The sequence below is a fragment of the Eurytemora carolleeae genome, unplaced genomic scaffold, assembly GCF_000591075.1.
Source record: "Eurytemora carolleeae unplaced genomic scaffold, Eaff_2.0 scaffold99, whole genome shotgun sequence".
Classification (NCBI taxonomy): domain Eukaryota; kingdom Metazoa; phylum Arthropoda; class Copepoda; order Calanoida; family Temoridae; genus Eurytemora; species Eurytemora carolleeae.
This window is the reverse complement of record NW_019396154.1, coordinates 148,567-162,953: the sequence shown is the minus strand read 5'-3', so window position 1 is coordinate 162,953 and position 14,387 is coordinate 148,567. Positions and strand designations below refer to the sequence as shown.

The following is a 14,387-nucleotide window of genomic DNA, read 5'->3' as shown; positions in this document are numbered from 1 at the left end:
TCCTTTTTAAAAAATAACAAATTGTTTTTATTATCTATTATTATGTTTAAAAGGGGCAGGATTAAATGAAAATTGTTGCATACCAAAAAACCAGCTTTTTATAAAGGAATGTTTATTGCTTTTTAATTCGCCATTTACATATTAGACTAATCCATTACAAAAACATTAAAATATAGATATCTAATTCATATTTGATCAGACAAATCTTTTGCAGGGACATTCTACTAAATTAATGAAGGGTCGTACTTACAAAGACAATCTTATAATTTATAAATCATTGCATATGTTGATAATGGCATGTGTATTTAATTGCGCACGAAAAGATTTGACGAACAGCAATCATTAGCTTCAAACTATTATATCAAAAAAGCTAAAAGAGTATTTATTTCAGTTTCGGGATTTTTTTTCTTTATCATATTTTAACCCGAAGCCGGGTACTACTTTTAAATTTTTTTTTTGATAAAATTGATGAGTTCTAAATAAATGTTCTATGTTTCAATTTTGCAGTTTTTATAGATTCTAAACAGTATTCACCGAGTTTATTTTTTGAATAATATTTAAATTTAAAGGGAGTGTTTTTAGAAAACTAAAAGTGAGTTTAGGATAAAGCAAATAAAATGGACAACGCACTCGCCTCAAACTTTAATTTTCTAATTCTTACAAACTGAGGGTGTTTTCAAGTTCCTATATCTTTGCAACCTGGTGATATAAATATATAGCTCCCAAAATTAGATCATTTGGACTAAAACCACCTAAGGTTTTGAATTATCGAAGGTTTATGAAATTGGTTTGCAATGGCTTAGAAATTAGAGTCTGTGGCGTAAACTCAGTTCATTTTGATTTCGATTAATCTTAAACCTAAATATATTTTAGGAAAAGTCTTTTTTTTATTTCTTCCAATATAAATTTGTTTTTGAAATTCCCAAAGCTTAAAAATATATAAATATATATAAATACAGGATTTTCGATCATCTGAATCATAGCCATGAGCTAAACATATGATATTGTTAAACAGAATTTAATTGATTTGAAAAATGAAAATGCTATAGGTTACCATACTTAATCTATCAATCGATTGCGCTAATTTTATTCCTATCCGGATCCGATGTTTCTGTGAAGAGAGATATAATGAAATGAATTGAAACTGAAACAAAACAATCTTCAATGAAAAAAGAAAATATTAAAGGAAAAGGTCGAGAAAATCAAAATAAAATATAATGCTTTAGGGTCCAATATTCATCAATGAATCGAACGTGCTATTTTTATTCTTATCCAATGTTTTGGTAAAGATATATATAACGAAACCTACTTTCACGGGCGCCATGACAAACTCCTGAAAGACAAACTCCTAAAAGACAATCTCCTGACGAGACAAACTCCTGACGAGACAAACTCCTGAAAATAAAAACTTCTGAAATACAAACTCCATAATATCAAATTTAAAAAAATGTTTCATTCATCATGCATACTCCCTGCATTTCAGAAATAAAAGTATCTTTTTTTTCAAGTTTAATTTCTGTTAAAAAGAATACTGAATACAAGTATAGGTTTGTTTGCTAACCCAGTTTACTCATGAACACCTTGTATTGGCAAACACACTGACATAATATTCTTATTTTTAATATTTTCATTATTTTAACTTTTAACTTTTATTCATTCAAAATAATGCGAGATACTAACTGCTTATCGTTCACTCAAAGATTATGATAAAAACGTGAACTTTAAACGTGAACAGAATAAGTCTGGAGACAGAAACAAAAATATTCATTATCAGTAAGTTTCTGTCTTACTTTTACATGTTTAAAAAAAAACCTGCACTCTACCAAGGATGCAATGCAAGGAAAGTTATTTCAGAAGTGATCAATGAAATATTCTAGTCATAGGAAACTATTATGTCAGTTATCAAAATCATCAAATTTTAATGCTTTTAACCTCCTCGGATACTAAACGAACACTGATGCATCTATTCTTGTTTACAAATTCCGCCCAAAGAGAACTGGTTTAATATGTATGCAGAGTATACGCGACCGCTATTAACTTTCCTTGCATTACATTCTTGCACTCCACTGCAAACAAGACAGAAGAAGGATGTATGAGACATTACTGGTACAACTTTATGACCTCGTTATAGTTCCTATATTCAATCTTTAAATACCTCATAGATTGTTCATTTTTGAGGAATGATTGAATTTGAGCTCTTGCTGAACAGTAAAAACGTCTCATAGGTCTCAAATCATTCCTAACAAATTTCTCCACAATACTACTCTCAGTTCAACTACTATACATTGCCGGTCACTCCCTTTAGTTTTTTCTTTAAAAGTAAAACATGAACATATTGTTTTCATCCTTTAGTCTCTTTAGTGACAAATACAGATCTTATAAAGATTACGAGGTATGTTCAATAGGTTTTGCAAAAATAATTATTAAGGTACTTCTAGACGTCTCAGCCATGTTTTATTTTTAAAGTTCAGTGTATTTCAGCCGGCTCAATTTTCTGACCAGCTAATGTCGATCAGATAATATGTTGGGCGCAATTAGCTTGTCAGAGCCTAATTATTTTATCTATAGACTCAACTTAATCCATTCATGCATGTTCTTGAGGTAATCTTATAAAGTCAAAGGAGGGTTAGCCTATATTGTAGAAAGGGTTCTTGAGGGTTTTTAAAGTTGTAATCTACGTTTCATCAAACCAATTAATATCTTTTTGCAGGACCTTTTTTGAGCAAATGTTGTCCAAATCTTTGTAATTTTTTAAATTTTGCTTTACAACTTTGTATGCAGCACCATTTCAGATGCCAAACTCATCAAAAGTCATTTACTAAGAAGCCTCACGTACTTGATCTGAGTAACGTTAAATTTTGTGGACTGTTTGTGGGGTTTTTGTTGATTTTTCCTGCTCAGACATTTCCTTTAACATACTTATATGTTATAGACTGTTGCCCTGGCCATAATATTCTCCTCTAATACATTTTGGATCATATCAAATGTGTCTGCTTTGTATTTGGAAAGTTTTAGGCCTGCATTTTTATGTTTAGATCTTCCCAAGTGTCCTCTTTCTCGGATTCGTATTCAACACATTCCAGTGCTGTGACAACGGATCTAAACAACCTCCGGGAAAAGGTAGATTACATAAAAATAAAATGTTTAAAGAATAAAGTCCTTTAGGCGAAGACAACCGGGATGGATATAGAAAGCTTTGAAAAACAAATTACATGGCTGAGAACTCTAGAAGAACATTTAATATTTATTTTGCAAAACGTCGTACAAGTTGGATCCCTATACATTTTTTACTGATGTCTTGGACCGTTAATATTTCATACTAGGAATTTTGTTATTTCAATAGTACAAGTTTGAACAATCAAAGGCATGTTTAAACGATTAGGTTGCAATAGATTCATCAGCAAATATGAGTTCGTTTCACGCCACACACTCTAGTTTCTGACAAGGTGTGCATTTCCTTTCAAAGAAATCCTTTTTAAAAGGTGCAAATTAGTTCAACCAAATTTTTATGAATTTTTAACTGCCTACCACCGGTTCAAATTTGAATCACTGATTTAAATCCTTTCTTAATGTTTAACTTTAAATTGTGATTTAAAAGGAACATGCGTCTTTACCACGAACTCTGATTTTCTTTTTAATCCAATGTTGTAAACCTTAGATACATTAATTCTATTAGATAAAATGATCTAAGTAGGAAATATTTAATGTGTAAACCATCAGAGGCCGAATTTAAAGAATTTGAGCCGCGGCTCAAATATGGTTAAGGTTCCGCTTAAAATTGTATCTATTTTTCAAGATTTAAGCCGGCGCTCGTTTGAAACCGGGTTTTTGGGAATTTGCGATGCAGCTTAAAGTCATTAGATTCGGACACAGGATTCATATATAAATGTATTAGAAAATTTGAGTTTGTGGCAAAGACTAAATTGCTTTAAACGGGTAGTAGGTAGTTCAGCGACGTGGCTAAAATTCATTAAATTCGATCCCGGGCTGATTAGTTCAAGCTGTGTAGTTTAAAATTTTAACTTAAGCCTATAAAGACGAGGCAAGACTGGTTTTTACAATTTGAATTAGATTATAAAAAATAAAAAATGTGATAACGTTTTGGAAGAAACTACTTAAATTATGTTCGGAATAACGAACTATCGAAAGCATTTTGAAATGTTGTTCGAAAAAAAATCAATTTCCTTTACAGTTTACATTCTATTCGGAATTTGAACAAAATATTCGAAATTTCAAAATGTTGTTGGTTATTTTAAAATAACTGAACAAACAGATGCTGCCCCATTCTGATATTGGAGACGCTGCTTTCGACAGACAGCTCTTCACATATCTGGAGCAGCCAATTGCTCTAATACCAGCCCGTCTTAACTACCCACATGGATACAGCGGAAAACTAAAATACCCAGTATGCCAGATGATGCCCCATCTTGATATTGGAGACGCTGCTCTTGACAGACAGCTCTTTACATATCTGGAGCAGCTAGAAGATTCAGTCAGACCTAGGACTCCAAGAAGAGAAGCTAAACCTGACATTGGAGACACTGCTCTTTACAGACAGCAAATCACAAATCCGTTGTAGATATAGCTGCAGGACACATAAGAGAACTAGGACTTCCAGGACACATAGGAGAACTATAGATATCCAGGAAAAATAGGAACTAGGACTTCCAGGACACATAGGAGAACTATGATATCCAGGACACACATGAGAACTAGGACTTATAGGACATTCAGGATAACTAGGATATCCAGGGCAAACAAGTCCAACTACAGACCAGCCAGTCCAACTACAGACTAAGATATATTCTCCAGCCGGCTCTATGAACAGAGCAGCTGGAGATTTGGAGCAGCTAGAGTTTTCCTAAAGAGGAGAACTAGATTACCCAGCCAGTACATCAGAGGCTGCTTTATACTCTCCAGAGGATCCTGAGAACAGAGAAACCGCTGATTGGGGAGCAGTTCTTCACAGACCTGTTGTGGAACCAGCAGCAGAACCAGAGGATATTGAGACAGGAAACGCTGCTCTTTTGAGACAGCTATTCTGAGCTGTTGTAGAAGCAGCTAAAGAGAATGACAATCTTGAGACAGGAGACGCTGCTCTTTACAGACAGCTCTTCACAGATCTGTTGTAGAAGCAGTTGAGAAGCAAGATAATCTTGAGACAGGAGACGCTGCTCTTTTCAGTCAGCTCTTTACAGATCTATTGTAGAAGCAGTTGAGAAGCAAGATAATCTTGAGACAGGAGACGCTGCTCTTTTCAGTCAGCTCTTCGCAGATCTATTGTAGAAGCAGTTGATGAACAAGAGATTTTGATGCAAGAGACGATGCTCCTTGCAGTTCTTTACAGACCAGTTGCCAGTCCAGCAAAGGAAGCAGCTAGGAATGCATTGGAAACATCTCAGATTGTAGGAGCAGATAAATTAGCGGAGACTCTGGAACAAATACAGTAGCAGCTACGGTTACATTGAAGAGTAGCTGAATGAGACATTGAAGAGTAGCTGGATGAGACAATGAAGAGTAGCTGGATGAGACATTGAAGAGTAGCTGAATGAGACATTGAAGAGTAGCTGGATGAGACATTGAAGAGTAGCTGAATGAGACATTGAAGAGTAGCTGAATGAGACATTGAAGAGTAGCTGAATGATTGCCTTTCAGAATATCAAAGGAACTGATTAAACAAGAGTAAACGTATACAGATGTACTTAACAAATAAAGCTATGTAGCTGATAAAACCTATTCATTTATACTCCTGAGAGATATCTAGAGAAAGAGCTATAAAAGGTATTTATAAGAAATAGAGTACGTAGAGTGAAATATTTGCGCAGGCCCTACCCATGGGAGCAAATGATTGATCTCAAAATCCCTAGGATTTACATCTGGATTGTACTTGAGAGGACCCATTAATCATTACAATAATCATAGACATATATTTCACTTTTACACAGAATTTGAAGAATTGGACGAACATATAATATTAAATAATATATAATATAATATAAACATTAATCTTTGAAGAATTTGCTATTATAATTGGATTTAATGAAACTCTTTATCTCAAGAAATGTGAAACATGGTTTACAAAATAGAAAAATTATTCATTACACATATTTCAGACCATATTTGACAAAATACATTTTCAAAAATATTCTAATCTGCAAATATTATTTCATTCAAGATAATTCTAAACTAAAAATAAAAATAAAATATTTCAACCTTCTCCTATTATTTGAAGGGAAGCTCCAGTTCATTTTGACAAAGCATCTTCGAATGACAGGGATCGACGTTACGATAGAGAGAAACCGTTGTCTGATCTAGAAACAATATTATAAAGAGAAACCGTTGTCTAATCTAGAAACAATAATATAAAGAGAAACCGTTGTCTAATCTAGAAACAATAATATAAAGAGAAACCGTTGTCTAATTTAGAAACAATAATATAAAGAGAAACCGTTGTCTGATCTAGAAACAATAATATAAAGAGAAACCGTTGTCTAATATAGAAACAATGATATAAAGAGAAACCGTTGTCTAATCTAGAAACAATAATATAAAGAGAAACCTTTGTCTGATCTAGAAACAATATTATAAAGAGAAACCGTTGTCTAATCTAGAAACAATAATATAAAGAGAAACCGTTGTCTAATCTAGAAACAATATTATAGAGAGAAACCGTTGTCTGATCAAAAACAATAATATAAAGATAAACCGTTGTCTAATCTAGAAACACTAATATAGAGAGAAACCGTTGTCTGATCTAGAAACAATATTATAAAGAGAAAATGATGTCTTATCTAGAAACAATAATATAAAGAGAAATCGTTGTCTGATCTAGAAAAAATGATATAAAGAGAAACCGTTGTCTGATCTGGAAACAATAATATAAAGAGAAACTGTAGTCTAATCTAGAAACACTAATATAAAGAGATACCGCTGTCTGATCTAGAAACAATAATAAATGTGTATCATACTGTGCACACTCATACAGCATAAATAATATACCAACCTTCCTATTCATCCAGAAGTAAATGATTGGGTTGAATATGGTGTGGAACAGGGCGAAGCAGTGGAACAAAGTAAAGATGTACGCAAACTGGGCCTGGCTCAGATTTAGCTGGGACAGTACAAGCTAAATATACATAGTATTTATGAAGCACAGCAATTGTACATGAGTGTTAAGTGTAGACGTCACGTGGATTTAACGGTTTCGTCAATATTCCAGAAAGCTGTGACTTCTTAACTCAATTTGACCCGTTAAACATATTTTTTATAGCCTTTTTTCCTAAACACTTTTTTGAAGACATATAAATTTGGAATGAAAAAGTATATGGTATAAAAAAATCAGTAAGTTTTGGATTGTCGAATTATTAACCAAAACACGTTTGATTTCAAATAGAAGAAACCAAATGCTGTTCACTCTTGTTAGTCCGGGGTAACGAACCCCTCTCATTTAAAAAGTTGATGTTTAAGCTACAGATATAACCATAGAGAATAGAATATATATTAGAGAGGAATTCAGAGAATCTCTCGATATGAATTTTTTCAGTCCCTTTCAGCCTGAAAGGGAGTTCAAAGTGTACAAATCATGTTCACAAATGTTATGCAGTATGAGTAAATTAATACAGCATGTTCCCTAGACTATTCATTTCAATTTCGAATTTTTTGAGCTGTTAAATAAACTTTATAATATATATATATTTATAGTGAATAAAAAACATCATTTGATTTATAGTTATAACGGAAAATCAGCGTTTGTAAAGTGAAATGATCATTGGTCAATTATGAAGCCAGCCTATTTCATAATTTGGTTTTCCTTTAACATTAATTTTAGATTTTCTATAAAATGATATTCCAGGGCCCAAAAGGTTATATAGTATAAATATGTGAAGTACATATGCAGTATGGAAACAGTACAACAAAATGGCCGTTTTACACTTTTTTCTAGTAAATTCCTCTCTAATATATATTCTATTCTCTTTAGATAAAACTATTTAAAGGGAGAGTCCGACTTGGCATGGTAGTTGAGCTGAATGTGAAGTATTGTAGAGAAAAACTTTAGGATTCATATGTATACAAATGAGACATTTTTACGGTGTACCCTTTTTAATTAAGAGCGTAAAGTCGTAATTGTCTTTTGAAATATTTCACCAGTTGTTTCAGAAGTAAAGTTTTTTTTACAATTATAAAATAACAATTAAACTTTCAGGTTTTTATCGAACATTTAAAAATACAAGTAACACTGAAGGCTGAAGAATAAACACGTAAATTACGTAATCTTCAATAAAGCATTTATGACGTTTATCCGCCCTTTACAGTATAAACATACTTACCCACAGAATATTTATCGGAAAATAGCAAACAGTATACAGACTCACAACTACTATCAACATTTTCACCATCTAAACAGTATACAGACTCACCACTACTATCAACATTTTCACCATCTAAAGTATTTAAAAAAATAGATCCAGGTTTTAATTATACTTCTTGACGAAAAGGACTGTAAACGTAATTTAAAGATTTCAGATTTCAGATGCAAAACAGTACACTTGTAGACCATAAATCCTATCTTGAAACCTTTCTCCAGTAGATGTCGTCTTGAAAGCAAAACTACCCTCCCAGTGCTGAAACCAAACCCAACCTCATCCGTCAGTAGACGCTAAATCCGTGAAAAGTGAAATCACGTTTTAAACATAGAAATAATTAAAATGTGATTAATCGCTGTTAACAATAATTTTTGTAACCAACTGAGTATTTATTTTTCAGAGGTCGCAAAACGTTTTACTCTCCTGATCCTATCGACCCCTCATTATTTCCATATCTACCTAAAACTAGTAAGTTTTGTTTATTAAAATATCATAACGATTTATACCAACATTTTGTATTTTGTTTTATTTGTTTACTAAACTGTAGTTTGTTCCCAGGTTTGAAGTAAAGATTTTTTTGTATTTGCGACTATGGAAGCGTAGTGGAAAGAGAGGATATCAACCAGCTTTCGAGCAGCTATCAACCCTTCACTAGGATTATCAACCTTATTTCAGTTTATCGACTCTTCACTGGGATTATAAATCTTAGATCAACCTATCCACCCGTCACTGGGATTATCAACCTTAGATCAGCTTATCGACCCTTCACTGGGATTATCAACCTTAGATCAACCTATCAACCCTTCACTGGGATTATCAACCTTAGATCAACCTATCGACCCTTCACTGGGATTATCAATTTTAGATCAACCTATCGACCCCTCACTGGGATTATCAACCTTAGATCAACTATCGACCCTTCACTGTGCTTATCAAACTTAGATCAACCTATCGACCCTTCATTGGGATTATCATCCTTAGATCAACCTATCGACCCTTCACTGGGATTATCAACCTTAGATCAACCTATCGACCCTTCACTGGTACTGATGAAATCAAATTAAATAAAAATGACGAGAATCAAAAATGGAATTTCTTTGATGGTTGTTTTTTTAACTATGCGTTTTGTCTGTCTCTTCAATTTACATTATTTCCCAGAATTTTAAATTATCATTCAACCGAAACTAATCAAACATTTTGTTCCCTTGAACATTTTTCCAATTAAAATTTTCTCAATAACTCCCCTCCATTACTTCCCTTAAACTCCCCTCATTTACTTCCTTGAAACTCCCCTTCTTTACTTCCCTTAAACTCCCCTCCTTCACTTCCATTAAACTCCCCTTCTTTACTTCCCTTAAACTTCCCTCCATTACTTCCCTTAAACTCCCCTCCTTTACTTCCTTTAAATTCCCTTCCTTTACTTCCCTTAAACTCCCCTCCTTTACTTCCCTTAAACTCCCCTCCATTACTTCCCTTAAACTCCCCTCCTTTACTTCCCTTAAACTCCCCTCCTTTACTTCTCTTAAACTCCCCTCCTTTACTTCCCTTAAACTTCCCTCCATTACTTCCCTTAAACCCCATCCTTTACTTTCCTTAAACTCCCCTCCTTTACTTCCCTTAAACTTCCCTCCTTTACTTCTCTTAAACTCCCCTCCTTTACTTCCTTTAAACTCCCTTCCTTTACTTCCTCTAAACACTCCTTATACTTACTTCCCTTAAACTTCCCTTAAACACTTCCTATACTTACTTTCCTTAAATATTTCCCATTTCCCATCTTTACAAGCTTTTAATGTAAACCTTTCATATTTAAAACGTTGACAATTTGATCTAGTAGCTCACATAGGTTAAACATTCAAATTCTAATTCTTCTACATTACAATGCAAAGATATAAGGATTATGAATTTAGAGTTCGTATTAAGTGTTCAGTTAATTTTTTAAAAAACATTTCTTTTACAATGGAATTGAGTTTTTTCAACAAACCAAAATTCTATTTGCAACACAATGCTAACTTTGATAGTTCGAACCATGCTTTGTGTACTCTGTAGATCAAATTATTCAAATTTGAAATATCAAATATTTACGTCATTAGGTTGCAAAGATATAGAGATTAGAAAATTTTGGTTTGAAGCAAAAACTCCGTTCCTCCTTTGGGCTGACAACGTTTTGCATTAAACTTTTGATTTTCGGTCTTCGGAAGACCGTCTTCCCTTCCCAAAACATCTGTAATTCCCATCTAAATATTTTACTTATTTTAGATTTAGACAAACTTACTTTCTTTTTAGACCGAAGCATTTGATTTTTCCGTGTAACAAGCTGGCTGGATTGAACCTGGAGATAAGAAAATACTCTGTAAAAGTCAAATTCTATTCATCATTTATCGAAAAGTGTAAACACAGTGGTAAAGGTTGAAGTAAATAGTTTTTAACAAAGTGGTAAAGGCTGAAGTAAATAGTTTTTAACAAAGTGGTAAAGGCTGAAGTAAATAGTTTTTGGTAATTTTGTATGTTCGTTTTATCGTCTCAATGGCAGGAACATTTTACAGCAGGATATAAACAAAATTAAACCATAAAAAAACTAAATAAAATAACATTAAAATATTCTTCATATCAATAATTACTCCATAAACTCAAGTTTTCTAATCCTTAAATCTTTGCATCTTGATGTTGTAAACCTTTGATATCACAATTTTATACTATTAGATCTAATAGAATTCATAGTGTGAATTATATAGGGTTGCAAAGATATAGGGATTAAGAAATTTTTCTAATATTTCATTATTTTTGAGGAATTATGAGGCCCTCCCAAACGTAGCATACCTCTCCTATTTCTCGTTTTCTCCAAATGGTCAACGCCATCATACTGTAGGTGTACAACATTACCAGTACAGGCAGAATGTAAACAAACACCAACATCACCTAGAATTTAAATGTCACATTAATCCAAAGTGTGCATGCTCTTGCTCAAAATTCGACCTTATACTCTGTGTTTGGTTCAATTTAAAAAACCAAAGCTAACAACAAGTGCTTTATAGTGATAAAATATAAATGTAAAGGGCTACAAAAAAGCAAAATTGAATTAGAAAGTAAAAATCAAAGCGTTGCGACACTTTAAAGTCGACCCTGTTTTAATTATTGATGAGACTTTTTATACGCAGGCGGAATCTATGTGAGGGTGGAACCTTTTCTAACTGAAATAAAAATTTTAGAACGAAATAATTTACAAAAAATTACGTACGATTGTCCCGGATCAATTCCATATGGAATTATGATCCATAAACGTTTTTTATCTGACAACCGGTTAAAAAAGTTTACTCCAAGATTGTAATGATCTTAACAGCTCCATGAGAGGTTCCGTTAGGCCGTTGTCCTTTACGGAACCAACATTGATCCGTACAAAGTTTGATACCCTGGTAAAAATTACTCTTTGGACTAAAAAGTAATCATTGAAGGAACCACTCCTACACTCTAGAGACCAGATGGAGAGATGCATTATGCAGATAAAGAATCTTTTCGATAGTCGTAGACATGTTTAACATTAATTAATCAAGTATATTTAATATTTTGATCAGATTGATAAATATGAAAATCCAAGTGAGGTTTAACACTTTTCAGAGATATATTTGTTTGAGATTATGATATTGCAAAACAAACGCATGCACTAATTTCAGAGGTTGGAACTTTATTTTTGAATCCATTTAAATTATGTTTTAAGCCGCAACTTTTGTGCATTGTTTTAATTATGGAAATCCCCCCAGTGTACGAATTTAATGAATTTAATTTGCGTCTCAAATCCCCCAAATACTGGTTTCAATTGAGCGTCGGCTTAAATCTTGAAACTGAATACAATTTTAAGTGGAACCAATCATATTTGAGCCGCAGCTCAAATTCTTTAAATTCGGCCTCAGGATACTTTTGAAAGCCCACCAAAGTAAAAGCTATTAAAAACTACAATTGGCCATTTTAAGAGATCTCAAAACTATTTCTAAGCGGTTTCAGCATATCAAATAAATTACTTCTTTGTCATAAACTCAAATTTTATAATCCCTGTATCTTTGCAACCTGATGATGTTAACCTACAACTTTGGGTCTCAAAGAAAAAGGGATAAAAAATTAGTTTTTGTGAGAAAGGTTAAATTCCTATAAGCTTTAATTTAAAAAGTGTTCACTGCGAATATCGATCAAACGAACTAACCAAAATTATATTGGTGAATTGAATAATTAAATTTTACCTTTATGAAATAGTTTAACATGTAAAATCTATATTAAAAAGAAAATCTATATTTATGTTTACTTTACAAAGAAAGTAAAGTTAATATGAAAAGGAACAAAAAAGTCCTAAATTAAAAATTTGTTTACTACATAATATTCAATATTCAGAAGAAAACGAACAATGAATGTACGACTTGAATCTTTCAGAGAAATAAAAAATGATTTTGTTCGTTTTTTTACTGAACGAACGAAAAACTATGATTCTTTTACTGAACAAACGAATTTATTAATCGAATGATTTTACTGAACTAACGAATTTACAAAACAATCGTTCAGTGAGAAAACGAACGAAATAGATGGAAAATGAACGATAACTTGGTGAACGAACAAAATCAATTTATTTTCTGAACAAACGAACGATGAACGAACAAAATGAAAAAAAGCCGAACGTGCCTATCTCTACACACATCGTCTACAAACACCCATTTACCACATCAAATGCCGGCATGATATTAGGTTTGTGGCACTGGTAACGACCCGGTCCCGTCTCAGTATACCTAAATCAATCAATCAATATTCTGCAATCTATACGGTGTGTCCTGATAAATAAGTCGTAACTTTAAGTGACCCCCGTTTGTCGACTCATATGACCGATTCTCAACAGTACCCTAAACAGATTAAACTGATCAAGAATCCGGAAAAATTCCATGCTTATCTCTTTAAAACTGAATATTTTTACTCTATTTCTCAATCTAGAAAAACGCTGATCTGTTCCTTTTTTTGATCAGATAGAAGTTTCAAGAATACCGTGTGAATCGGACATCCCCTATCCAAAGAAGGGTCATGAAAGAAGGGTTACTTATTAATAAAGCGATAAACTTTTTAACACTGGCTTTGATTTTTGTATTATTTTCAAATTATTAACTATTTTTTGGCCAATTTACTCAAGAACGGTTATCAATTTAAACGTGGACATATTTTTGAAGATTTAAAGATAATTACAAGATAATGTAAATATACTAATCTAGTTTAGTCACTTAAATGCGAACTATTTTTACATTCTAAAGGGATTTGTCAATCTTAAATTGCAATGCAAGGTCGCTTGAAAACGTTGACATTTATCTTTTAAAAAAATTGATTAAAATTTATGAATTTATAAACTTACTGAATCATAACAACATCAGGGATGGAAACTACACCACTGATAAGCCAGATGATACAGAGAACACCCTTCGGTTTCTTCATTCTTTGTCTCAGAGGGTGCATTATAGTCATATACCTTGATTAATTCAAGATTTTAGATATTTCCCTGTTTTTTTAATATAGATAACAAAGAAACTGATAACTTGGCTCTAATTTTTCACAACTATTTTGTAGGGCAGTTAAGGGAATCTTACTTTTCCAAGGTTTCTCAAGACTAATTTTGCCTCGCTGCGCTCTGGATGTTTTGTAGAAAAAATTGGTCGAGGGAACCCGTGGTTAAGTACACAACAATTGTGCACTCGTGGTTAAGTACACAACAATTGTGCACTAAACCAGTGAACATTGACCTATTTTACTAGCTGAGTAAGTTTATTTTCAAACTACTGATACTTATAAAGATGTTTACTTTACAAGTTTACATTATAATTAAAGGGGATGGTGGAGTTGGCACATTTGATGTAGGGGGGGGGGGGCCCTGCCTTCATTTTTGGTTCAAATCTTCCAATTTTTTGGGTGCACGCCTAATTAGTGATCGAAATTCCTAAAATAAAATCAAATTGAATTTTAATGACCTCTAATGACCTCTAATGACCTCTAATGACCTCCAGAAAT

At 32.8% G+C, this 14,387-nt stretch overlaps 1 protein-coding gene across 1 annotated transcript in view; it reads right to left on the bottom strand.

Moving 5' to 3' along the window:
• Positions 1 to 6,787: 6,787 nt before the first annotated feature.
• LOC111696640 (RYamide receptor) overlaps positions 6,788 to 14,387 on the bottom strand; it is a 17,151-nt gene continuing 9,551 nt past the window's right edge. Inside the window, exons 7-13 of the mRNA XM_023466315.1 lie at positions 13,738 to 13,851; positions 13,063 to 13,129; positions 11,181 to 11,279; positions 10,636 to 10,692; positions 8,328 to 8,396; positions 7,004 to 7,126; positions 6,788 to 6,865 (exon numbers count right to left, since the gene is read on the bottom strand). Of these exons, the coding sequence (XP_023322083.1) occupies positions 6,788 to 6,865; positions 7,004 to 7,126; positions 8,328 to 8,396; positions 10,636 to 10,692; positions 11,181 to 11,279; positions 13,063 to 13,129; positions 13,738 to 13,851 (607 nt within the window). The remainder of the gene's footprint in view (positions 6,866 to 7,003; positions 7,127 to 8,327; positions 8,397 to 10,635; positions 10,693 to 11,180; positions 11,280 to 13,062; positions 13,130 to 13,737; positions 13,852 to 14,387) is intronic.